Raw genomic sequence first — 26,436 nt, 5'->3', positions numbered from 1 at the left:
CATCTTTGGGAGTTATCATTTTTCTTTTGTATATATATATATATTGAATACTATGATTCAACAACAAAAAAGAAAAAAATACTACATTAGGTGATAGTAATCTTTCCAGTATAGTCAAATTATAATATCAACGACATTATAAAATGGTACATCATACTCTATGTTTTTGTACACTTGGGACTCACGGTTTTAGAAGGTCACACTACAGAAGGATGCTAACCTCTTAAGAGAAGCACCACATTCGATCTCACCACCGATGTAGGATTGCTTTACAACACATCCTCCCAAGACCGCATTACGGTAGAGCGAATCCTGCTGATAACGTATTATAGGAGGATGGTGCGGACCAGCTTTCTAAGCTGCTAGTGACAATATTCGTTTTGGTACACCTAAATCTCATAATTTTAAAAGATCTCATTAAGGAAGGGTGTTTAACCTCTTAAAAGGCACATCAGACTCCTCCTCCTCTCTCTCTCTCTCTCACCCCATGGCCATGGGTATTGCTTTACAACAAACAACCATTTTTTTTTATCTTGGATATTTGACTTAAACTGTGACCCCATATTGATTTTGACTGTAATTTTGTCAGGGTTGACCTAAATGCATACGACGGATAGTAAAACACAACAACCAAACAGCGCCCGCCAAAGTTTAAAAATAGGCGAAACTTAAACGACTCTTGGGGTAGGGTGGTAATAACCCAACCCCCGACTCCATGTGGTTGTTGATTTCTCTATAATGAAATGAAATATTTTCATCTTCACTATTGGTTCTTCTCATCACTTGACTTCTAAACCAGAGAGAGAGAGAGAGAGAGAGAGAGAGTTTTTTTTAGAGAGAAAAGGAGAAAGAGAAACAATTTTTTTAGAGAGAGAGAGAGAGAAAGAAAATGAAAATGGGGTCGATCGTTGATAATCAGCTTCTTCTTCTTCTTGGAATCTGTCTTTTGTTATTGCTCAATACTTCCGAAGGAGGATTTGATGTTCGTCAACATCTCTCTACTGTTTCCAGGTACTCTCTCTCTCTCTCTCTAAATCTCATTCCCCTTGGTTTTAATTAATATCTTTAAAATTCCTTAAGTTGAAAGTTGATTAGTTTCACACTTGAATTTGTTGTCTTCTTTCTTTCTTTCGAGATCATAGTTGTAGTTGAAGTTTAGAAATACTCAAGTCATTTTCATGAAGTTGCTAATTCTCACTCATCATTGTTAAGAAATTCTAGGGTTTTCATTTATGTGTCAGTCTATTTAAGTGTTACAGACAGATTTGAGAAGCTCTGCTTTTTAATTAGCAGATACTAGTATAAAAATAGTTCCAGATTCTTCTATCTGCTATTGAGCAACTCATCTCTTCCTTAGTTCCTTCCAAATTTAATAAAGATGGATTCGGGTAATTTGTTTGTTTGTTTCTTTGTGCCCATAAGGAGGAGGAGGAGGAGGAGGAGGAGCCCAAAGTACTCTTTTTTTCCTTTCTCCTCAAAATTATTTGTTTCCTACAATTATTTTTGTGAATAATGCTAGAAAAAGATACAAAGCCTACTCTAGAACTGCACCAAGTAATGGGATTTGTAGCTCTTTCTGGGTTACTAAAGGGTCCCCTGATTTTGCCCTTGTGTGGTAAATTTTGTGGGGTTAAATGGTGTACGTAAGCCTCAGGCATATGTGTTCTTATTATCGTAGAAAGAAACATATGCAAGGATTGAACTTGGTTATTCTTTTTCTTATATCGTGTCATTCTAGATTGTTTCTTTTATTCATTTTCAGTTACAATGCTGCAAAGGAAATTGCAGACAATGGGTATGTGACCCTCGTGTCCTCTACTATCGGAGACGGTTGTACGCCTATACACTTAAATCTTGTGGTACTCACAATTCTCTCATATTGGTTCAGAACTCTAGTAGCCGTGAATTTAATGTAATGTAATTGTTGATTCTATTGTCATGAATAGTTCTAATGCAAATTTTATTGTTTTTGTCCGTAGGCGAGACATGGAACCCGTTCTCCTACGAAGAGACGCATTACTGAATTAAACGTACTGGCAAGTGATTTGGAAGTTTTGGTGAATGATGCAAAACACCAGGCAGAAAAAGGTAGTTTGTCATTCGAAAAAATTCCCGCATGGTTAGTGGGATGGCAATCTCCTTGGAAAGGAAAGAGCAAGGGTGGGGAACTGATCAGGAAAGGGGAGGATGAACTGTATCATCTCGGGATAAGAATTAGAGAAAGATTTAAGGATTTGTTCAGTGATGAATACCACCCGGACGTTTTCACAATAAAAGCAACTCAAGTTAGATTCTCTTTTCTCTTTCAATTGTTTCTAGATCCTGGTTTGCTAACTCAATTTACTGCAGCTCTAACTTATTTTGTGTTTTGAGGTCTTCTCCTTTGATCAGCACTATAGTATATAGAGTAAAGACAGTATGATATAATCAAGTTTAACTTATCTCCGGGCTTCTATTTGAAGCTTACGGAAGTTCTCGAATGAACAGAGTTCACCTCTAAATTTAATTATATTCAAATTTCAAGAGAATCAGAAAACGCAAATAAATATAAAGTGTAAGGACCCAAGTAATACCATATTTGGACATGGCTATTTGTCATCGGCCGCTGTATTTGTTAAACTTGCTGCATCCTATTCTTGATGATCCCAATACTATAATAACTGTGTCCAAAGTTCTCATATATCTTGAATGTGGTTCTGAAGAATTTATTTACATTCTGGTTGGAAGCAGGTTTATAGAGGTACGCAAGTGGTTGAGGTATAGAATTGGTTGAGATGAATAGCACGTAACTTGTGATAGTTCGCTAAGCGAGTAGCTGAATAAACTTAAAAAAGTGATTCACTTATTATGTTTCATTTTGAGAACTAGTAAACATCTTATATCATGTTCATTGATCCAGATTGATCGAGTAACAGCAAGTGCTGTGGCCTTTGGCATGGGGTTATTTAGGGATACAGGTAATCTGGGACCTGGGAAGCATCGTGCTTTTTCTGTAACCAGTGAGAGCCTGAAAAATGATACATTGCTGAGATTTTTCGAAATTTGTGAAACCTACAAGGTATGCATGCATTCTAGCTTTCCAATTTCTGATTTCGTAGGTGACAATGTGACGTAAATCTTTCAGAGCATAGAACTTCAAGGAGATAGTGTATATCAATTTGTCTTCTTAAAGTTCAAAAAAACTTCAGAATATCCAACTTTAGAGTACTTGTAGCAGTGGATGCAATGAACAGACGCTTGAAGATGCTCAAATTCTTTATCCACTTAAGCAATTAGTCTACTTTTTTATTTTGAATTTTACATTATTAATAGTTCTGTTGCTTCACTACAGGAATATAGGAAAATTACGATACCTGTTTTCAGAGAGTTTAAGGAACCATTCTTGGATGAAATTTCCATTTCATTAATGACTCGCTTCCAGCTGAACTTTACTACAAATAACATTGCTTCACTCTGGTTTCTGTGTAAGCAGGTAGACTTGCTCTCAGTTTGTATCAAATGTTCTCATACATATAATAAGTTATGGAGTATTATCAAATATCAAGTACTGAATCAGGAAAATTAACTGAATGCAACTCTATTCCTAAAATAATGCTATTTTTCTCATATAACTTCCTTACTTTCATATTGACAGGAAGCATCTTTGATGGACATAACTGATCAAGCTTGTGGCTTATTCGCCCCTTCTGAGGTATGCAGGGAAATTTATGTTTGGACAGATCAGAGAACATAAATATTTCTTGCTTGAGTTTTTCTCGCTCTCATTATATCTGTATCTCACAGGGGTTTGGAACATCAGTAGGTGTGTATACTTTACGTAGTTGAACTGATATTTTGTGTACTAATACCTAAAAGAGAAAGCAAAGAAACCCTAAATTTTGAACTTGTGAACTCTGTAGCTCTTGTATCAGCCCAAGCATCATCCGTACCTCATGTTTAGTAAACTCTAGCGGATTGATCGGATTAATTTGAGAAATAGTTAGATGGTGATAAAACATGATAAGCACATAGAAGACGATAACAATTGACAGCCAGATAGAGAAAAGCCTTTTAAAACTACAATTTATCAAGGCAACATGAGTTGGTGTTATACTAAAGTGACAAATCGCATCATGGCAAACCTCCAAGTATAAGCCTGAAGTGCCAATAAAAAGCTTAGATAACATTAGTTACATGGTGGGAAAAGGCTGTTTTATCTTTTCTATTAACATGAGAATTCGTTTTTTGTTTCACTACTTCGGGAATTAGGTTCATTTGCTAGAGTGGCTGGATGATTTGGAGGTATTCATGTTAAGGGGTTATGGTAAATCAGTAAATTATCGTATCGGAGTACCACTTCTTCAAGATGTCGTTCTATCCATGGAGCAAGCAATTAAGGCTAAAGAAGGTGACCTTTTCTGTGCTCAAGTTAAATATTAGAACTATATGTAAATCATAAGCCTTTCTGATGTATTCACTTAGGGAAATTTCAGTTGTAGCTCACTTTATAATATATGTCATTCTTAGTCCCAATATCGCACACTGTCTACTCACATATAAGGTGCAGTGGCGGCACGACGTTAAGGAAATTATAGTTTTGCAGTCTGCTTTGCTTGTAACTGTTTCTTTTTCTTTTGCCTTTTACAGAGAACTACAGTCCAGGCACTTATGAAAAAGCAAGACTTCGGTTTGCTCATGCTGAGACAGTTGTACCATTTTCTTGTCTACTTGGTCTCTTTCTTGAAAAAGCTGGTAAGATATGATCGATCTAACATGGCATTCCAATTTGGTTGGCACGTGATCTAATACTCGTCCCTATACCAGCCCTTTTGTCCTTAATTAGACACCACCCAGGACCGGAAATGTTTTCTTGACATGAACCTGCCGAATACCAGCTCAGGTTTCTGCACCTGACTAATCCAGATGCCAAACCTATTAAAAAGGCCTTTTAGATACACTAGAACTATGTGTTAATGTTACACCCTAGGACTGGAAGATCTACGGACGCATTTATTTTTCCAAGAAATTTATTTTGTCATTTTCGAAAATAATTTCTTATGCAAATAATAAACTGGAGACCACTTTCCCTTTAGTTTCCTTTTCATTGCATATAATTTCTTCTCACTTGAGTGTCTAGATTTGGAACGATTACAACATGAACAACCCCTAGAACGACCTCCAAAGCCTCCACAACCAAGAATTTGGAGAGGAAATATGGTGGCGCCTTTTGCTGGGAACAATATGCTGGTTTTATACAACTGTCCTGCCAACAATGGAAGCAACTATTATGTTCAAGTATTGCACAATGAAGTTCCAGTTACTCTGCTGGTAAGTTGTTATGAATTTTCTTCAACTTCTACCTCTGAATAAAGGTTTCTAGTGTACATATATCGTTGTTAACATAATCATTATCATGGAACACATGCATATACATTAGACCTAGGGAGTAATTATTTCTTAATCACGATCTCAATTGGATTCGTCTACATTTAACATTACATGGTATAAAGTGATAATCTAAAACGAGTCAGATATCTAATATTTATCCTTCAATTCAGACGAAAAATAAAAACCAATTGAAATCGGACCAAAATAGCTCTAGTGTCTCCTTGAAGAGTCTGATTTGGCTGAGTCAAAAATGTGAAAAAAAAAAACTGAGATATAATTCGGGTTAAACAAACATAACTTCTTGTTATTACCATGATGAACCTAGTGCACCAAAAAGTATAGTGATTAACGAGCTAATTAATGAGTAAAGTGAAGTTGCATCAAACTGAATGATAAATAGAACAAAGGCGAGAGGCCATTATATCACATTACTTCATTCCTTTATGAGCTTTGTGGTAATTGTGGCTTAGGCTTCTTTGTCAGTGAATAAAAGAATTTTTTTCTTACATGGTGTATGACAGGGTTGTGATGGTTCTGATTTCTGCCCATTTGAGGTTTTTAAGGTATCATCTCCATCGATATCCCACTATTTCATTTTATCAAGGGGAAATTTTAATTACTATTTCTTAATGTTCCACAGGAAAAAATCGTCAATCCTCATCTGGTGCACAATTATAATTCAGTTTGCAGCGAAAATTTAGAAGAACCCGGACAAGTTTCCGTTACAAGTAAGTTGGATCCCCATTTGGTGAACAATGACGATTCTTTCCACAGTGAAAATTTAGAAGGACCGGAGAAAATCTCTCAAACCTCACAACAAAAAGAAGAAGAAACACTTAACTGTAAACAAAATATTGAATTGTGAAGTTCATACACCATTCTTAGCCAGATTTCTCATCCTTCGAGAACTCTTTGGTTTTAACGCGGACTGAAGACTCCCTTCGTGACTTTGGTTGAATTGGTTGAGCAAACTACATCATTTCATTTTTGTGAGGTACGAGGTCAATCATTCTAATGGCTTAAGATTGCATATCTTCTCCACTTCGGTTGTCAACTCACAATGGCTACTAAATCTGCATTGAACTTCTCTTTTATCTTGTATTCTTGCCTTCCTAATTGTAAGTTAGGTTTCTATTTGTGGAAACAATTATCTGCTGTAAGCTATGTTATCAGAGGAAGTTTTCTTTTCTTTTTTCCTGAAGCTGGTTTATCCAATTCTGACTCATCTGAGTTTGTTTCATCCAATATCTGATTTGTTTAACATTAGGGATTTTGTGGATGTTGAGCCAGCAATAGTATGTAAAAGAAAGATGAATAAGTAAACAAACGCAAGAAGCGAAAAGGAAGAACAGAAAACAGCGACCAATAGGAACATAGATTGATAATAAATTATAATAATGTAGGAAAAATGACGATGGAAAATCTGTTAAATTAGAAATTTACAAGGATCTGCAAGAAATAAATCACAAAAAAAAAAATCCATTTTTGAGAGGATTCGATGTGTTCTTTTTACAGCGAGTAACTTACCTTCATCTTAAGTTTTCACCCGTGCAGTATTAATAACCCACAGTTGGTTAACCAAGGACAAGAGTGGGTTCTCTGTTGCAGTTAAATCCACATCGTCACTGGTACCACACTCAATTCCTGAAGAAAGACTTGATGTTGAACTAGAAATTCTTGTGGAAGTTACAACCATGAAACAGCCTGATGTTTTGATGATCCGAAGTACAAGTTGATAATAAACGGAAAGGAGGAAAGATAGAAAAAACTAATAGATAAAGAATAAGAGGCTCTGATGATATTGTATCTCCAACCAAAATTTTGTTGCACCAGAGAGGTTTAATGCCGACAAATATAAGGTGTACCCCCAACTCTGCTTGGTGCGCATATTTCATTTTTGTGGATCCCTTCATAGCTGCAATTTAGGACCTGGCAAGGGTTTTACGCTAGATGATTACAAATCTAGTTTCTCATTAAAGATGGATAGTAAATGGGAAGCAAAAAAGGCAGAAGATTTTAAAAAAACAATGAGACGAATAAATTTGGTGCATTCAATAGTACAAGCAGTAATTTGGGTTGCAGAGATAGAACAAAATAGTTAGCTATATGATTTTGATTGTAAAGAAACACGAGAAGGAAAAAATTTGGGATTTCGTTTTTGCTTAAATGAATGTGACAGAGATCTTACAGACATACCAGAGTTCCTCGACGTGTTAGATGTTGCCGATGTTTGGTTCAGAGAATGAAAGATCTTCTCTTGATTGTGACCTCCGACTCTGAAGTCTCATCTGACTTCTATGAGGACCCCAAGAGGAACCCAACCCATTTTCAAACTGCATCCTCCCTAAGCTACCTGAGGAGTAACTATGTAAGAAACTACTAGTTGAAGGGTGCAAGGAAGACTCCATGAGTTGAATGCTGCTGCCTCCCAATCCATGTCCCATACCAAATGGCCTCTGCTGGGAACTAGAAATAGTAGGACTCAATGGTGTCTTTGTTCTCCCATCTCCTGAACATAGAAATTCAATTTTAATGACTTGAGGAAAGAACAGAAATTACTTGAAAATTTTAAGTAATGAATAAATGGGCAAAGTACAAAAAAAAAAATTGACACTACCACTTAGGCTATTAAAAAAGACGTGCTAGTCCGATCGTTAAGGAATGTGAAATAAAATTACATGAAGTAGGCCTATTAAGCCACGGTTTAGAATATTGGACCAAGTCAGTTCTCGAAATCTAGTTCATGCATATATCAGAAATGCTTGAGAGTTTCAATGTTTCATTATTGTTTGATGTTGGAACTTGGAAGAATTGATTAGTATCTTAAACAAAAAAAAAGTCTTAATTAGTATGATTCGATGAACTAATAACCAGTAATCATTATCTAGAATCTAACTTCTAAATTCTAATAATACATCTGTGGAGAAAAAAGCTAAATCGCAGGTTAGAAAAAACTAATCTCTTAAAAGTACTCACCTGAACTGATATGACTCCAGCGCTGGAGTCCAAGAGCAGAGACAGCGGTTGCACTGTTGTTCCTGATGAGTGGAATATAAAGTCTACCAAAAAATTTAGGCATCCAATTGCCAACATATGATAACGCACACACTAGAACTATCAATGAGATGAACAATATAACAATAAGAGTAGATGGTTTTATTGTCATTTGTAGTATTTTATAATTACGAAGCTCCAAGCCAGTTGGCAATGCTCCCCCAGCTTCTAATAGAGCAACCCCTAGTGTCCAAGTAATACTACCAGAACCGACAAGTACTTGGCTATCTTTAATATGCAATCCTTCCCTTAATAATGATACAATATAAGGTGCCCTAAAGCAATACTGTTCTATGAATGGCTGTGGTTGGACACTGTTTTTAGCAACTTCCCACTTTTTCTTGCAGAATTCCTGACCTTTCTGCAATATGTCGTCAAGGCTTGCTTGAGGAGTCAAGTTGAAAAACCGAAATACCACAAAGAAGCCAGACATTGCATAGAACTTGCCTTGGGGGCGAGGCAAATTACCACTTAAAGCACATGGTTGCATCTTACAATCAATTCCTTCACTAAGCTTGGACCACTCTGATGCATTAACTGTAACTTTTGCTAGAGCACTGCATTCTTTCCAGTTTGGATCCCCAAACAGCTCGATTGCTATACCACGTTTTCCACCCTTGCCCATGTTATTTCCCCCAATCAGAGGATTCACACTGTCTTGATTTAATGAAGCACACCTTGAACAAATATAGCGTTCTTTGTACCCAGACTGTAAACATGGATGCTTGAGTTTTATTTTGCCAGTAATTAGATCTTCTTTACGAATCCCAATGAGCCTCTTGAGAAGATGAACTACAGACTTGTCAAATGCATCATTCAACCCATAGCCCGACAGAGAATAGGCACTGAGATGATGGTTCATGGGTCCAATACTTAAGTTTAAACTAGTATCATCGTGTAGATGTGTTTTGCTCTCAAAGGTAACCTGCAATGATGAACCACCCAGGTCAAGAGCACCATATGTTGCTTTTGCTGGTATGGACCCAAGCATCCGCATATGATAATTTAGAGCTACCCATCCAAAATAAGCTTCCTCCATGCCAGATATAATCTTGATCCAATCTCTCCGGCACATGAATGATGACTTCTTTAATATGGACCATGCTTTATCCATAAGCCACTCTGAATCTGAGTCTGGAAGCCTGCGAACCCCAGCAGTAGCATAAAGGAAAAGAGAAGTACTCCTATGAGCACTCTTTGGTATTTGTTTCTCAGCCCACTTAAGAAGTGGTTTTATTGCTGTCTTCAAGCCAGATGTATTGCGCACCAGCTTATCGAGCCCGGGCTCAGTTTCCATCCGTTGGTAGGCACGCCAACTCCGCGAATTAGATTTTCTCTTAATTTCTTTGGGTATAGGTCTCAAGAGAATGGGGAGATTGCTGTCTTTGCGGTGATAGATCAAGGACTCATAAACGTAAACCCTAGTGCCTGTGCTTCCACAATCAAGTACAACATAAAATTGTGATGCTTCTTTAGACCAATATGTGTTCAAGTATCCTATAAATGTAAATATAATGAAACTGAGTAAAAGTAGGCAAAGAAGAGTCAAAATTGTTCGTATCCATTTCCTCCATACCGGCCGGACTACAGAGAAGGCTTTCTCCTTTGAAAAACTTGAACCGCCATTTTCTCTTTCTAGAGAACGGGAAAGTTTTGCACGGGTAACACTCTGATTGATCCCAAAATCTAGATTATCTTCTCCAAGGTCACGCTTTCCAAAAGTTGAGAAATCCTGGAGTGATGATGCCTGGTGCAAATTGCTATTCTCTCTGACATTCGGCATTCCAAATCCATTAATGGGACTTGCTGTAAACAGCAAACCAGATGATACACTTGCAGAATGTGGGATGGTCACACGACTAGCTGCACTAGAAATCCCCGAAACAAGTTCCGCAATTTTGCTAAGTGCCATTTATCTGAGGGCACGGCTTGGTCGGAGTAAATATCAGTGAATTGGTATTATATCTTAGAAGTCTGATGATTGAATACATTAAAGGACACACTTTTCTTCGTGTAATACAATGCTATGAAACTGGTGCAGGAAAGGAGTTAAAGAGCACCTTGTTGTTTTTTTCCCCTTCTCATTACTGTTATTTATTTTTCTTCCTTTGGCCCTTTTTGTAAGTATTGATGCTTGTCAACACAAAGAAATTGAAAAGTTTGATGCTTGACGAGTTTCAAACAAATGCTGCAATTATGCCATTATAAAACCTAATTAGCAAAACTACATTTAAAGAATAGCTAGAAACCAGTAGCAGAATTTGTGTAAAGAAATTTCCCCTATCATAAGCCCTAATTGTCAAGAATTTAAAAACCTAATAGCTACTACGAAAAACAACTTAACCAGTTAAAATTAATAAGTCCCCAACTTCACTAACATTTATACATTATCCTAGTATTAGATAGAGATTGGCATTATTAAATCCTTAATTGGTGAGTATAGAGAGAATAATGAATACCTAAATCATTCAAAGAAACAAAATTTAGGTTATATTGAGCGAACAGAAAAACTTACAAGATAGAGAGAGAGGAAGACGAACTCCGGCGAGTCTGAGATGAAGCAAGCAAATCTAGCCGAGTAGTATAACCACAATGTCTTCTTCGTTAGAGCTCTCAATCGTATAAATCAAAACCTAGGTCTTCTTCTTCTTCTCTTTCTCTCTCTCTAAGATGGATTGGAGAGTTTCCCCCAAAAAACCAGTGAGATCGAAAAAGCTGTTGCTGCTGTTCGTTCAAAACGGGCTTCTCTTCTGTACTTCTGTTTCTCTCTCTCTAGTACTACATTTTAGACTTCGTGTTTCATCCAATTATAGTATGACAACTGGACGAACTCTTCTGACGTTAATTCTTACTCTTAGCCATTTGTAATTGTTTTATGAGGTAATTTCTAAAAAGGTCAAAATAATATTGAAAATGAGTAGAAAAGCACAAAACATTTGAAAATTATTATTCAGGTCAAAAAGTGTGCAAATACTAAAATACCCCTTTTTGTCTTTTTGTGTAACTAAATTCTTTTATTTTTCTTTAAACTTTAAATCGATATAACTTTTGTTTGAGATGTCGGATTTCAATAAAAATTATATATTTAGAAATGATTTTTCATTAGCTTTCTAACAAGATCCACTTTCAATACTTTTTTTCGAAAAAAAAAACCCAGAAAAAAATGACGTTTTTTTCTTTTACGTTTTTATGCAAACGTGTTTGCAACATTCTGTTGTGCAAACACGTTTGCAACATTCTGTTGTGCAAACACGTTTGCAACAATCTGTTGTGCAAACACGTTTGCAACTGTCTGTTGTGCAAACGTGTTTGCAACTGTCTGTTGTGCAAACGTGTTTGCAACTGTCTGTTGTGCAAACGTGTTTGCAACTGTCTGTTATGCAATTTGATCTGATTCATATTGAATCATGGTATAGTCTTGAATATCTCTCATTGGGGTATCAATTCCGGTACTTTGTTCAGATGCCACTATTGTCGATTAAGTCAAAACCCACTATTGTCGGACTGAAACTGACCAAGTTCATCTGAGATTCATTACGTCCGTGCTCATCATATTTCATAGCCGAATCTTCTGAAGGCACATCGATTCATTAAGGACTTCAAGTAATATGAATATGCATTATGACAGCATGAATAAATATAGATTGCGAACAAAATCTAACACTACAATATAGATATGATCACAACTTCAAATCTATTCCAAGTATAAATTCAGATTGACAACGCATCACTTATACTATATGTTTGATTTCAACAAACAAACAAACAAACAGGAACCTGCTTTATTTTCAAGTCTGTTTTGGCATCATTTAACGTGAAATGTAAAGCTTACATGCTAACCAAATTGAGGGACCTTGCCTTCGCTGCCAGCCTTAACTTCAATTCTATCCTAATTAACTTCATATATGTGAGGGCTGCAAAGTATATGCAAAAAATAGTCACAATTCTCACTTGGTTTACTATTAGCAACATATCCACTTCATATTGGGTCCAAAGAGTCGAAGGCAGCCTCCTGATTTGCACCACTCGCGAGATCATCTAAACAGAAGGAAATATGGAGAATTTCTACAATATACTCATTGAAGCTTCAAAATATGCTTCAGTATTCAGTGCACCCCATCATGAGAGAATACATAAACTGCAAGGAGGGTAACGATAGTTTATGTATTCTTAGCAGAATGTGAAGCCAGTGATGGAAGCATTGGCAGGAGTTCCACCATCATGTGTACTAAGTCAACACTTCCAAGAAATGTAGTTGGAGCGATCCTGTATCCTGTAGTCTGATAGCTAAAAAACATTTTGTTGAAAGCAACCTAGGAAGCCCCACTTCAGGATTCATGAGAGCAGTAGCTGCTAAAGAACCTACAACGCATCTTCCTCGTGGACGGTGCGTGACCAAGATGGGAACCACTATACAGGTGAGCATGGAATATTTGAAAAAACAGAGCAAAATGGATCTCACTCTACTTATTTTTAATATTCTATAAATATAAGGTGATTCATGTGAAGCTAAACTATATCAAAAAATAAACCTGAACAAGATTTTCTCGTAAAAGGAACACGGAATTTGCAACCCCTAACCAGCATGAAACTATACACATTACAACTGAAAGCTCAGACCTTTCAGAGGCATTTTCACGAACAGGTGGTGTGCATAATTTTACTTGACTTCCAAATGCACCACATCAAGTACACTTTGGAGGCTTCCATAAGTACTAACGAAGAATATGATGGCAACGAAAATCTCACCAAGATGATGATGATGATGGTGATCACAAACTCAGACGAAGAAAGAAAAAGAAGCATGGAAGAAGAAGAAGAAGCATGAAGAAGAATCACGATTTATAACTTGTATCAATGATTTCGAAGATGTTGATTTAATCTATATTAGGTTTAGAATGTTTTTGTTGATTGAAATTGAAGAAGAACATAGAAGAAGAAGAAGAATCACGGTAAAGAAAAAGGGCAAAAAATCCTATAAGCTTTTGAGTTTTTTGAGAGAGATATCAATAGGTAAGGGTAATTTAGGAAGTAAAAAAACATAAAATGACCTGAATACTAATTACTCATATTATTTTCAACTATATGCACCTTTATCAATAATATTTTGACAACTCTTAGTTAATAGTAAAATGTGTAGGCTTTTATAGTTATTAAGATAAGTTTTTCTACCTAAATAGTCATTTTCTATTGTTTTATTGGCTCTAATTAAGTGTTAGGGACTCACGTGTGAGACAGCCAAACTCGGATAAGGACTGTTGTTTGGTACAAGCCCTAAAGGGTGTTTAATTTTTTTAGCACTCAGTGAGTGATAAGTTTCATTTGTTTTCTTTTTAGTGTCTGATTTTTATTTTTCTATTAATTTTAAATATTATAAAATAAATAGTGGTCTATTTTGACTTTAAAGTATTCAAATATTAGTATTTTATACCAATTTTCCATTAAACTTCTGGGTTTAGGTGCAAAAGAACCAAAGTTTATGAATAAACACCGCAAACAATCAAAACGATGAAGGAAAAAGAATTCACGTTGCATCATTGAATTTGGGTGGTTTCGTGATTAGTGATGGATGGGAGGTGAAAAATTTTAAGGCCACGTTTGGCGCGCAAGAATCACGTGGGAATGTAATGTGATTCCTGAGAATCACATTCCCGTTTGTTGTTTGGCTCGCGAGAACATATGGGAAGTCTTTTCCTCTGATTCTCCCTAAACGGGGTAATAGCAACCCCATGGAGGGGGTGGATTTGTAATCCCATTCCCGAGAATGATTTGTTTTAATATTATAAACAAATTTATCCTTAATAAAATATTAGAATGACTAATATTAAAATTGTCCTTAACATAGTATCACAACCAAAAGAACTAAAAACCTAGGTTTTAAGCCACCACCATAACATTTCTCTCTCTCTCTTCCTCTGTCTCTCTCTCTCTCTCTCTTCCTCTCTCTCTCTCTCTCTCTCTCTCTCTTTCTCTCGCTCAAATGTTACCCTCTCTAGTTTTTTCCTTCTCTCTATTCTTTGTTCATTCCAATCGATTCCATAACGTTTAAAAAGGAAAAAAACTAACCGAGACCTTTATTTATTTTAAATAAATTTTTGAATATTACTTAAATTGATGTATCGCGTTACTAATTCATATCTACAAATTTGAATAGATAATAGTGATTAAATACATAACAAAGTTGATGAATAATTTATGTTGTTTAAGTCAAAGGATATAACAAGACTTTTACAAAAATTAACAATCATATTTCTATACGAATCAAACACCAAGTTTGGAATCGAATTTTTATTCCTGGTCAAACCAAACATCAAACTAAAATAATCTAATGTATAGGATTTCCGTAGTGAGAATGTGATTCCCGGGAATCACATTCCATTTCGGCACGCCAACACATGGCCTAACAGAAATCAAACACCCTCCTAGTTTTAAGGCCAACCCATCGATTACTGTTGGTTGCAAATGCGAAAATCAAATCAAACTTTTTCTAATTATTTCAGGAAATTTACATGGAAATTTGGTCAAATGATCCTATTGATCCAATGATGATTTTTGTACATAATACTCTTAATATTTAAATACATTGATATTTTGAGAAAAACAAGAAAAAATCGAAAGGTATAAAATTTTAGAATGTAAAAAAACTTTCAAACACACTTTTCTTATCAAAACACCAATAAAGGGTCGGTGACCGACGACCTCTCTCATAATTTTTTTCTCTCTCTTTTGTACCTCTCTCCTCATTCTTTCTCTCTTTAATCTTTCTCTCTGGAACCAGATTTTCTTTCTCTCTGTCAAACCTCTCTCTCCCCTCCCGATCAAATCCTAGAGTTTCAGTCGATTGCAACTCTAGGGTTTCAGTAAAAATAGATAGAAAGATTTAAAGGGAGGGAATGATCAGAGATAAATAGGGAGAGTAAGAGATTCGAAAGAAAGAGAGGAAAAAAAAGATTAAGCTAAAAGATAAATCAAAGAGAGAGAAGAAATAATGATGGTTGTGGTAGTCAGAACTCAGAAGTGGTGCGCGAAAATGAAATATCTATATAATAAAATATTAAAGTGGGCGGTGTGCGGACGAATAAAAAAGTTACAACATTTTTTTTAACCTTTTTTTTTACGTTGAACTAACATTCTTTTTACCTATCACCCAAAAGTTTGTACCTCAAAAAGTTTCTTCTTACGTAACCCCTAACTTAATTAGTATGTTCAATTAATTTAACCCATCAATAAGGGCATAATCGTCGATATGTCCGAGTGGTTAAGGAGACAGATTCGAAATCTGTTGGGCTTTGCCTGCGCAGGTTCGAATCCTGCTGTCGACGTTTTTTAAAGTTAAATATTCTTTTGATTTCTCTCGATTGTGAAAATTACATTTTCATCCCTGGTACTTTGGTGCTTGAAAAGCCCTAATTTCGTTTTCATTGCAGAACGATAGATAGTGTGAGACGATTTTATCCTGACCAGGAAACCCTAAAAAGTTCATCGTCTCTACTATCTCATCTGAAACCCTAGTTTCTTCCGATCTCTGAAAAAATGGCGTCTAACACTCCGAACTTGGAGTGCAGGATGTACGAAGCGAAATACCCAGAAGTAGATATGGCGGTTATGATTCAAGTGAAGAATATAGCAGATATGGGTGCTTACGTTTCTCTTCTTGAGTACAATAATATTGAAGGTATGATTTTGTTTTCTGAACTTTCTCGTCGTCGGATTCGTAGTGTGAGTAGTTTGATCAAGGTAGGTCGTCAAGAACCTGTTATGGTTCTTAGGGTTGATAAAGAAAAAGGTTATATCGATCTTAGTAAGAGGAGAGTTGCTGAAGAAGATATTCAGACTTGTGAGGAAAGGTATAATAAGAGCAAACTTGTTCACTCTATTATGCGTCATGTTGCTGAGACTCTTTCACTCGATTTAGAGGTATAATCTTTCTCTCTCTAGGGTTTCTTCATTTTCTTGAAATTTTGGAGTACCAATTAATTTATGATGAGTCAAATGTTTGATCTTTTTGCCCAATTGATTGTGATTTATGTCCATAGAGAATAAGAAAAATTGGTTGATGTTCTTCATTTAGGGGATTGTGGTGAACCCTAACATCGCTTACTTACAGTAATCTTATCAGGCTTTACACTAGCAGATAGAGATAACAGTAGTTTGTGGTAGTTAAATGTAGCTGAAGTTTTGTTTCTTGTGGTTTTGAGATACTAATGAAATCCTTTTCTTACCTTGGTTATTAAATCAACAATCTTCAATAACTTCAAATTTTCCCCGAAATAAGCTTGTTATTGCTGTTGAAAATAATGTCGCGAAGTAGGCTCATGCGACAAGACATAGATCCCACCACAATTGTAATATTGAAATTTCACCTTCTTTTATATTGATCTATGCCATCTTTTCCATGTTACTAGCGCAACCTTTATTAATGACACTCCTCGGTTTCCTTTCTGTGCCTTACAATATACACGTATACAACGATACGAGACGATGAATATCTGAAGTTGTATTGGAAGCTTTATGAAGTTATCTTGAATTTTTGTGTACCCATTGGTGTTTACTTACTTCGTATGCTGACGTGTTTGGTTCTATGCATTCATCAAAGCTTCGTGATCTTAGGCCTTGCATGATTTGTTCATGACAAAAATTATTAGAAGCTTATCTTTTTTCTTCATAGTGGTTTGAGTTTGTTTTGAGAATGTAACTTATTTTCATTGTCCTCACCATCTATCTCTAATACTAAGATGCTCTCGACAGGATCTGTACATCCATATTGGTTGGCCTTTGTATCGCAAATATGGGCATGCTTTTGAGGTAACATTGTGGAGAATCTTTAGTGAAATTCTTTACTCACCAAACCAGAGGTGGACCTGAGTTTTTTTTGTCTCGCTTGACCAGGCATTCAAACTAATTGTAGCAGATCCTGATACTATTCTAGATACTCTTACCCGTGAAGTTAAAGAAGTTGGTCCCGATGGGCAAGAGGTATTGTCAGATTCTATAAGATATGGTTGCTTACTTGCTTCTATCTTGATACAAATACTCACACACATTATGTGTTTCGTTTTATTGTGGATTTGTTCTTGTAGGTGACTAAAGTAGTACCTGCTTTAACACCAGAGGTGAAAGATTCTCTTATTAAAAATATAAGGAGGAGAATGACTCCACAGCCAACAAAAATTCGTGCAGACATTGAAATGAAATGTTTCCAGTTTGATGGGGTTCTTCACATTAAGGTTGTCACTTCTGAGAACATCTTTCACTGATTCCTCAATTTATCAGTTTAGGGGTGCATTGTCGATGAGTGTTTTCTTGTTCTTGTATATGCCATAATTCATTTTGGTATTTGATTTTCTAGGAAGCTATGCGAAAAGCTGAAGCCGCTGGTAATGCTGATTGTCCTGTAAAAATTAAACTGGTGGCGCCTCCACTCTATGTTCTAACCACCCAGACTCTTGACAAGGTCAGTGAGGATCTTGAGATTATTAGATGAATATAGAGGTCCTCCTTATCATATTTATATTTATTATTCCTAGAAATTCTATACCTGCTGCTACATGATCTTTTCTCCTTCATGTTTCTCCGCATACTAAAATTCTACAAGGACATAACTCGTATTATATCATCTTTTTTCTTGTAGTCAGTCTCAGGTGAGATTGCAAGATAACTCTTTCTTTAACTTAGACTCAGGTGTAACTCGATATGAGCTCTAATTGGTTACTTGTTTTGGATCAGAGTCACTCAGGCTCCTCTTCCTCCACCAAGGAGAAAAAAGATTCAGAAAAGCATATGTTTTATTGAGTGGGGTTGGGACCCGAAACTCTTTCTCATTGGTAGTTGGGATGGAATCCCAAACACACTTACATGGATCTTTTTCTTTACTTTAAACACATTGGTTAGGAACTTACTCTTCTAACTAGCATTGCTAACAGGAAGACATTGATGATTTGTCTGGATCGATTGTAACCTCCATTTTTCTGAGATCAGTATGATTCTTTCCGTGAAATGGTCATCTCTTTTTTTTTTATTTTTCAGTCTCTTTTAAACTTTCAACTCAGTCCTATCCTCCTTGATCTATCATCAGATGTTGGAAGCTTACAAAAGCTATTCTCTTTTGCCACCTTAATATTTTATCAATTCTTACATGTCAAATTTCTTGCCATTAATTGTAACATTCCTCTCTTGGTATTTATTGCATTGCTAGAAATTTGTTGTTTTTGTGTCTAATATAAATCAAGAAGTGTTACACTTAGCCTAACGTACTCATGAGATTAGACTATCATATGTAGCCGAGATCTAGCTTCTTACTTCATATCCATCCCCTTGTGGGTTCTAGAAACTTCAATTTTGGCTGGCTACAGTTGTACTCTTTGGTTTTTATCACCCAGTTTTCAGTTGATATATAATACCACAGTTTTTTTTTTGTTATCTTTTGGTGACAGGACCAAGGAATAACTGTTCTTAACAATGCAATCAAAGCTTGCACTGAAGCAATTGATAGCCACAAGGGAAAACTTGTTGTGAAGGAGGCAGCGAGAGCTGTGAGTCTCATCTCCCTTATACTAGTTTTAGTTCTTTCTAGCACTACCTTCAGCTTCTTGCAGATGTCGCTCGTCTTAAGCACCAGCCATGATAGTTATATAACAGAGCTGAGTTGACCTAATTTTTCTTGACACACTAAGCAACACTGTTCATCTTATCATTGCTTTTACTTTTTTGGGGATCCGAAGATACACATCCCTATAAAAATGAATGGTCAGATGACCCTGTGTCAGATAAAAGTGTCGACCTACCATTGTATGTCATCCAGAATTTAAGTTCATCTTTTGTGTATTGGTGAGCTGATTGATCCTCTATTTTAGGTGAGCGAACGTGATGATAAATTGCTTGCTGAGCACATGGCGAAACTTCGTAATGATAACGAGGAAATGAGTGGAGATGAAGATAGTGAAGAAGAGGAAGACACTGGAATGGGTGAAATCGATTTGGAAGGTGGAGTCACTGGAATACAAGAGTAAAGAAGTCCAGCAGGTAGAGCGAAAACATCAAAACTCTTTTTCGGTTGTCGTAAAACTTTGAGCATTTTATAGAACTTATATCCCATCCAGATCTTATGAAGGATACTTGTGGGTACCGTAGAATACATTATTTGACAATTTTGATATCGTGTTCTTTAAGATTTGAAATTTCGAAATCCCTTGGTATTGTGAAGCAATATTTTATCAGTTCATTGATGTTTAACAGATTTCTTGAATTCGGGTGCAATATCGTTACAGTTCTCTTGATGTGACTTTTCTTTATTGAAGTGTGTGGTTTGGTTGATTTTTTTGCCGTGGTTGAAAGCTATGTTTTCTTATCCTTATTTAAAAATGCTTCCTCCATTTATCCATTAAGAGGAAGGGAAGAGTGGAAGAGATGGAGTGAGAAAAGAGAGCACCATGAAAACATGGAGCATGCAGGAAAAAAAGTGATAAATGTATTTACAGATTTAGTTTAGGGGCTTCACCACTAAAACCTAAAGCTCCCTTAATCTTTCCCTCTAAAACTCCTTGCAGCCAGAGCACACGAATGTGTGGAGTTTGTTGGCTGAAACTTGTCGTCGGAATCTGAACCAAACACTGTCTATCCCGTCCTGCCTAAACCAGGCGGGGTTCTCTTTGTCGCCTGAGCATTACCCTTATTCACTCACTTTTCAGTTCTCTTTTCCCTTTTCAATCTTAAATTGTCGTATAGGCCCTATTAAGCTGTGAAACTACACTTTTTATCAGACCAAGTTAAGTAGAAGGCTGACTATGAAGAATCTCTCTTAAGCTACATCTAGATGGCCTCGAGTGGTTGTTGCCATCTTTCTCACGTACCAATGCTAAGTTATGATTATTTCTACTTATGAAGAAAGAAAATTCCTTCTTTCTGATGTACCACTGCTACGTTACCGATTTTTCCAACTTTTTAAGAAAGGAGATTTGGGAAGCAGATATAATCAACATGGTATCCTCAGAAATGAGTAGAAATAGGTACAGATAAAAACCAGGAGTCTATGACAATTTCATACTATATCGTCATGCTCTAGTTCTAAATTTCGGCCTACTAACATATTTTCGCAAAATCTATTGCTAGGTTGTTCTATTCTCCGCATAATTGTCCAACTATTTGGATTTTGACATCCTTTACTTGACAAAATGTTGTGTTGCAAGAAAATCTAGAGATAGAAGCAAGCGATGGGAGGTCAGACATTCTTATCTTATTAGACAGTCACGAATTGTGACTCACAATTTTGTCCATCTAAAGTGTAATGAGTAACAACCGAATGAAATATAACCGCAATTTTAGCGAAGGATCGTTGTTGGTGTTTTTACTTGCGACCTAAATCAGTACAGCTAATTTGAATTGTCATTTTGCGCCCTCTTTCTTTTTCTGTTGAGCACCAAACAGAGTATGTAAAGAACTCTTTGACTTATAACAAAGAAGAAATAAACATAAAAGATCGGTTTGGTGCAAGGGAAAACTGTGAAGAGTATTAATTACATTATAACCAACAATAATCAGAAAGAAACACTGTTTTATCTCCTTTCCATCGAACTAGGAATTCGTTTGACATCTACAAACCACTATCTAAAATCCGAGCGATCAAGAGGGGGTAGGATCGGTAGCAACATTCTTGCCTATCACTGTCATCATTGTTATGTATATATCTTTCTTTCTCTCTCTCTCTCTATATATATATATACACGCAAACACATACACATACATATTGTCCCCGCTTCCATTCATCTTCCTCTCTTCTACTCTTCCTGTTATGACATGTCTGCAAGTTGCAAACTGGTGGAGATAGCTTATGATCTTGAACCCGCGACGTGACAGGATCTGGGTTCACCGGAAACTGAGAGAAACTATGCAAGAATCAAGAATGGGTTCTCATAGTAAGATCTTAATGAGAAGAAAGATATATAATTATGGTTTCTCACTTCCGCCTTTGACAAGAGTTGCGGTTTTTCGCTTTGTTATATAGTTCGAGTGTGTCATTGTGGCTGGGATCGAGGCAGAGAGCTGCCTCACAGTCTAGGAGAGATAAAGCATAGTTCCTCATCGAATCATGAAATGCTGCTCGTAAGTAGAGCAGTTGCACGTCCGGCTTGAAACCTATTGCCTTCGTAAGCTCTGCTATGGCTTCATCTTCCTTGTGATCGTCCATCATAACTGGTTCAGACACAAGTACTGGTGGTTAGTGAAACACAGATATGCCCAATTGTTCATAAACATTTCAAACAAAAAAGATTTGCCTGCTTCATACACTGATACATGTATATATATATATACAGAGTTACAGACTACTCTAATTGGTGGATTCAGCTGAACTAATCGGTATAGACATGAAAATTTAACCTATTTGGTCCTCGAAAGGGAACACTATCAGAAAACTAGCTCAAGCTAGTCTACTGGTAGTTGGCCAATGATATGGAGGGGGATTAATTTGACAAATGATGAAGAGTACCTGCAGCCCTATATCTATAGGGGTAAGTCCTCAGAGGATCCAACTGTGTTGCTGTACTAAGATCATTCCTTGCCAAATGACGATCGGAGTACTCTGAACGTTTTTCATAAGCTGAGGCATTATTTCGTGCTTTCTCTATAAGCTTTGTCATCTCTTCATAAGCATCTTTCCTCCGATTCTTGAGGTGGTGAACTCGTGCTAGACCCTGATGAGCTCGTGTGTGCCTGATGCTAAGCGCACTCGTATAACAATTTGCGGCCAAATCCAATTTATTACAGTCAACGTAGACGCTCCCCAGATTATTTAATGCCTGAAAGATATCACTCAATTTTCAGAAAAGAGAACACACCCACGTATATCGACAAAAACTCCCACGGTATAATGTATTATGATTGATTGGTGAATATGTTATTGTACTTACTTGTCCCTTTCGGAGGCCATCAGAAGGGCATCTAAGAGCTTCCTCTAGAAGTTCGATAACACATGCAGAAGACTCAGGATCTAGGCTTGTATCTGCCAAAGCATACGCTTTAAGGAAAAAAGCTTCAAAAGATCTCTGAATAGAAATGGATTCCTCAGATTTAGCTAATGCTTCTTCGCGATGACCAGTATCGTACAAAATCCATCCTTCATAGACGAGCTTTTCATGTTTTGAAGTAGAATGATTTCGAGCCAACCTCAAACTGCGCATTGCCGCCTTTTGAAAATTTAACCTAGAACACTCAGAACCTTCAGGGGTAATTTCAAATGTCACACAACATTTGTTTAAGGTTTCATCTTTTCTGCACTTGCATATATGACGTTAAACATAATATTCCCTTCTTATTCTATAGAGTAGATAACCTCAGGAAGTCAGCGGTTACCATATATGGGACACAAGACTTGAAACAAAATCTCACATTTTACCCACTCAACTGCGAGTATTGATACAAGTGTACGTGTCCAAATATTCAACAAGGGAAAATATACCAAAAATGAGATTTGTTTTCATGACACACATGCTTGTCCAATCATTGCTAGATAAATTTTGCAAGAAATATGTCTATTTAATTCAGTGTTCATATAATATCTCGACAAGTTGCAAAATTTATGATTTATGCTTGCTTAATCTAGAAATTACTGCAAAATGTTTACATGTCTGAGATAAATTGACATTGTGCAGGTGACAAGCTACTATTAGTGGTAGCAGGTATCAACAGTTTATCTAGGAACTAGAGCATATCTACAAAACTCAGGTAACAATATACATAAGACCATAAGGGGCATACTTACTCACCGTAGGAGGAGAAGAGACTGCCGAAACCTTAAGAGACTCCTCCTTGGATCATTCGCCAACATATGGTGCACGACAGCAAGAGAGGCAATATCATCAACGGAGGACCACCGGTCATAAAGTTGCATCCAACAATCAGCTTGACTCCATTGAGGAACATGTTTTCGTAGGATCTCAACCAAGTAATCTCCTTGAACCTTTCCATGATACATCATGTAACTTGGATCCAATGTTAACAATGTCCTAATGTCTTTCAGAGCTCCTTCATAGTTATCTATGGAAATTAATAACCAAGCTCGCAATTCAAGGCAATCAAGTGAGACCTTAAACCGAAGAATCTTGTTGATCTCCGAGATGGCTGCACCAAGTTGGTTGTCCTCTACCATCGAAGCTGCCCTGTATTTGTATGGATATGAAAGGGTAGGATCCAATTGAGTTGCAGTATTCAAATCCGTTATCTTTTCGCTACCATTACAATACAAGGATTTCTCCTGGTAAATCCACCCAACTGTATCATACTTAAATATAAGGGAATTCATCTGTTTATAGGCCAAATACTTGTGACCCCTCTTGAACTTGGCTCTAGCTAGACCTGCAAAAGAGTAAATATGACCTGCCTCGGCCGCACGTTCGAACCATTGCTCGGCATCCTTGTATTCCTTCCTCTCCAACATTGCACATCCTAATTGATGAAAAGCAAGTTGTTTCTCCCATTCTTCTTTTGCAGACTCTGCCAATCTCTCCAACAACATAACTGTTGTGTTTGATTTCATATCTTCCTCCATAGCTACTTGAGACAAGAACCAATACAAAGCGAAAGACGAGTGCCCCACCATTTCCAATCTTTCTCTAGATTCTGACCAACAAAAAAATCTCAACACATTGAAACTGTATAAAGATTTAGGTAACTCTCTCAAGAATACCTGCAAACATGAAGCAACCAATAAATATGCCATCTCTTCTAACCCATACTCAGATAGAACCAAAGCATCCTCCATATTACATGCTAATTTTGCCAAATGCTCATCACAAGCAGATTTCATCTCTTCGCAGCAAAACTTATTTGCGAAAGATAAAACCTCTAACACTGTTTTAGGTGAAATAGAGTCTAGTTTCCGGGTCCGGCTAAATATTTCAACTCCTCTCATTCCTTCTGCTGAAATCCCATTATGCGAGAAGCTAATCGTCTCTCTTCTAGATTCTGTGTATTCACCATAAAGCATTGCTCTCAAAGGCATGGAAAGGGAAGCAATATTGTGCCTAAGGCATTTAATTTCTTCACCACCAATACAAAATGAAACATACCCGTCTTCGTCTGAACACGAACACTCTTCTTTCTCTTCTTTTTGAATTGGGACTGCAACACTATCGCCTTTCGGAGGGTTTTGACGACATGGGCAAGGATCATATACAGAATCGGGGGCATAACCAGAAACAAAACTTGATTTAGGACATTCGAAGATCCTTCCTCGGCAATCCATAACCGAAGACCCTTCAAGTTCATCTTCTCTTCTTTCAAATCTCAGCCAAGCTGATAGAACAACTTTCAAATGAACATCAACAGCATGTTGTCTAGCAGTTCTAAGGCATTTCCTAAGCAATTTAGGATCCGAAAGACCACGAAAAAGCGAATATTGTTCTAAATAAAGCTGTGTTTTGTCAAACGCCTCAGAATTTTCAAGGCGACGGTATAAATCAGCTAGGGTTCTAACAAAATCAACAGATTTAAGGTAAGGTTCAATTTGAGGTTCAAAATGATCAGCAACAGGAAGGCCATAAGGAAGAAGAATATCTTTTACCGAACTAGTTTTACTAGATTTAGAACGCAATGAACTAGCTCTATATTTCTCACCACCACCACAACCACCGTCACCATCTCCGGGAAATCCTCCACCGCCGCTTGAACCATTGGTGGTGGTGAAAGGATTTAACGCGTGAACTTGCGTATTTTTGCATCCATCCGGTAATTTCAAGCTTCTAATCGAGGTAAATACACTATGCTGCATCTTCTTCTCCGTCGCTGAGATTCAATACGAAAAATGCATTCAAATAAACAAATTAAAATCGTCTATATGTTCATTTGGACATAAAAAAAATTAGAGAGAGAAAGTAAAAGAGGGAAAAAGAGAGTGATTGATACCTAATGGCATTGTCAGCAAATACACAAGAAGAAGAAGAACAAGATGATGATGATGATGGTGAAAAAAAAGAAGGTAATAATATAGTTAGTAGATCGTAAATTAAACCTTCTTTTTCTCCATTAAGATGTTGTTGTTTTAAGCAATAATTTCAAAATTAGAGGGATTCGAAAATGGAGGAGGAGGAGGAGGAGGTGATTTCTTCTTCGTTATTCATTCGATAATTCTTCTTTTTCTCTCTCCGATTTCCGAACCAGATTCTGTTTGTGTTAATGGCCGTTTTAAATGGCCAAACCCTCCCTCTCTCTCTCTTTCTCTCTCTACATTGATTTGTTTCTCTCTCTCTAGAAATTAATTTTACCCCTCCCACCCACGCTCGCTCTTCTGGTTTGGTTGGGTTACGGCTTACGGGTAGAGAGAGAGAGGTGCGGATAAATCGGGTTGACCTAAGGTCAACGCCATTTCTCCCTCCAAAATAATCTTCCCGGATTTTTTTGCCCCATTGATAATAAAGATAATTCATATCAACGGTAGAGATTATGTGAAGTAAAATTGAGTTAAGACTGTAGAAAGGACATCAAAGCTGATGTACTTTGTCTCCTTATAAAAGTGAAGAAAGAAAGACCCACCAATAATAATACATTCAAAGTTTTGCATTTGTGTTTGGAAGTACAATCAAAACGCTATCTATTCAAAAATGACACCCTTGGCCTTGATGTGAAGAGAGTTGACATCATTTTTTTTTTAATTAAACCCAAAAATTAGATTGGGGACTGATTAGTTAGGATTGAAATTAAGTTTTAACTAATACATTTCAACAAAAAAAAAATTGAACCTAATAATGTCACATATCAAGATGTAAAGAAATCAACTAAATCGGTTTTATATGCATTGTGCACACGATTTTTCTAAGCGCATAGGAATTGTGTCAGGCACAAAATAATGTTAAAAAACATAAATGATGTGAAAAAGTATTGTGTACTGATTGCCTCCCCTTTTAACCGAACTTTACTGACAAATCAAATGTATAGCTAGTTTGTATACAATGTAAAGTGCATAATATGGAATAAACACTTTGTTCAACATTATATGAGGTACAAATAGAATTTGTTACGCACAAC

At 36.6% G+C, this 26,436-nt stretch overlaps 4 protein-coding genes and 1 non-coding gene across 5 annotated transcripts; 3 read left to right on the top strand and 2 right to left on the bottom strand.

Moving 5' to 3' along the window:
* Positions 1-608: 608 nt before the first annotated feature.
* On the top strand, positions 609-6,568 carry LOC147541746 (uncharacterized). Its single transcript, XM_086636942.1, has 11 exons — positions 609-1,011; positions 1,763-1,859; positions 1,980-2,285; positions 2,900-3,058; positions 3,332-3,472; positions 3,635-3,691; positions 4,249-4,387; positions 4,627-4,731; positions 5,117-5,307; positions 5,889-5,930; positions 6,008-6,568. The coding sequence occupies exons 1-11, from the start codon at positions 890-892 to the stop codon at positions 6,230-6,232; spliced, it is 1,584 nt and encodes a 527-aa protein (XP_086493068.1). The 5' UTR covers positions 609-889; the 3' UTR covers positions 6,233-6,568.
* A 157-nt stretch (positions 6,569-6,725) lies between these two features.
* LOC147541745 (putative apyrase 7) lies at positions 6,726-11,277 on the bottom strand. The gene is made up of 4 exons (XM_086636941.1): positions 10,937-11,277; positions 8,344-10,609; positions 7,564-7,876; positions 6,726-7,296 (listed from the first exon to the last, which is right to left on the bottom strand). The coding sequence occupies exons 2-3, from the start codon at positions 10,331-10,333 to the stop codon at positions 7,581-7,583; spliced, it is 2,286 nt and encodes a 761-aa protein (XP_086493067.1). The 5' UTR covers positions 10,334-10,609; positions 10,937-11,277; the 3' UTR covers positions 6,726-7,296; positions 7,564-7,580.
* A 4,384-nt stretch (positions 11,278-15,661) lies between these two features.
* On the top strand, positions 15,662-15,743 carry TRNAS-CGA (transfer RNA serine (anticodon CGA)). The gene has a single exon. It is a non-coding gene; the product is annotated as a tRNA-Ser (tRNA).
* LOC147541743 (eukaryotic translation initiation factor 2 subunit alpha homolog) lies at positions 15,668-19,666 on the top strand. Its single transcript, XM_086636940.1, has 7 exons — positions 15,668-16,338; positions 17,170-17,226; positions 17,311-17,397; positions 17,502-17,648; positions 17,771-17,875; positions 18,855-18,953; positions 19,275-19,666. The coding sequence occupies exons 1-7, from the start codon at positions 15,955-15,957 to the stop codon at positions 19,428-19,430; spliced, it is 1,035 nt and encodes a 344-aa protein (XP_086493066.1). The 5' UTR covers positions 15,668-15,954; the 3' UTR covers positions 19,431-19,666.
* A 1,234-nt stretch (positions 19,667-20,900) lies between these two features.
* On the bottom strand, positions 20,901-26,168 carry LOC147541742 (ethylene-overproduction protein 1-like). The gene is made up of 5 exons (XM_086636939.1): positions 25,318-26,168; positions 23,181-25,197; positions 22,326-22,617; positions 21,905-22,214; positions 20,901-21,609 (listed from the first exon to the last, which is right to left on the bottom strand). The coding sequence occupies exons 1-5, from the start codon at positions 25,325-25,327 to the stop codon at positions 21,374-21,376; spliced, it is 2,865 nt and encodes a 954-aa protein (XP_086493065.1). The 5' UTR covers positions 25,328-26,168; the 3' UTR covers positions 20,901-21,373.
* Positions 26,169-26,436: the final 268 nt, after the last annotated feature.

This window comes from Eschscholzia californica, unplaced genomic scaffold, assembly GCF_041429995.1.
Source record: "Eschscholzia californica isolate CP2 unplaced genomic scaffold, dmEscCali1.0.p SCAF_4, whole genome shotgun sequence".
NCBI lineage: Eukaryota > Viridiplantae > Streptophyta > Magnoliopsida > Ranunculales > Papaveraceae > Eschscholzia > Eschscholzia californica.
The sequence above is the reverse complement of the archived record's forward strand: the minus strand, read 5'-3'. Positions and strand labels throughout refer to the sequence as shown.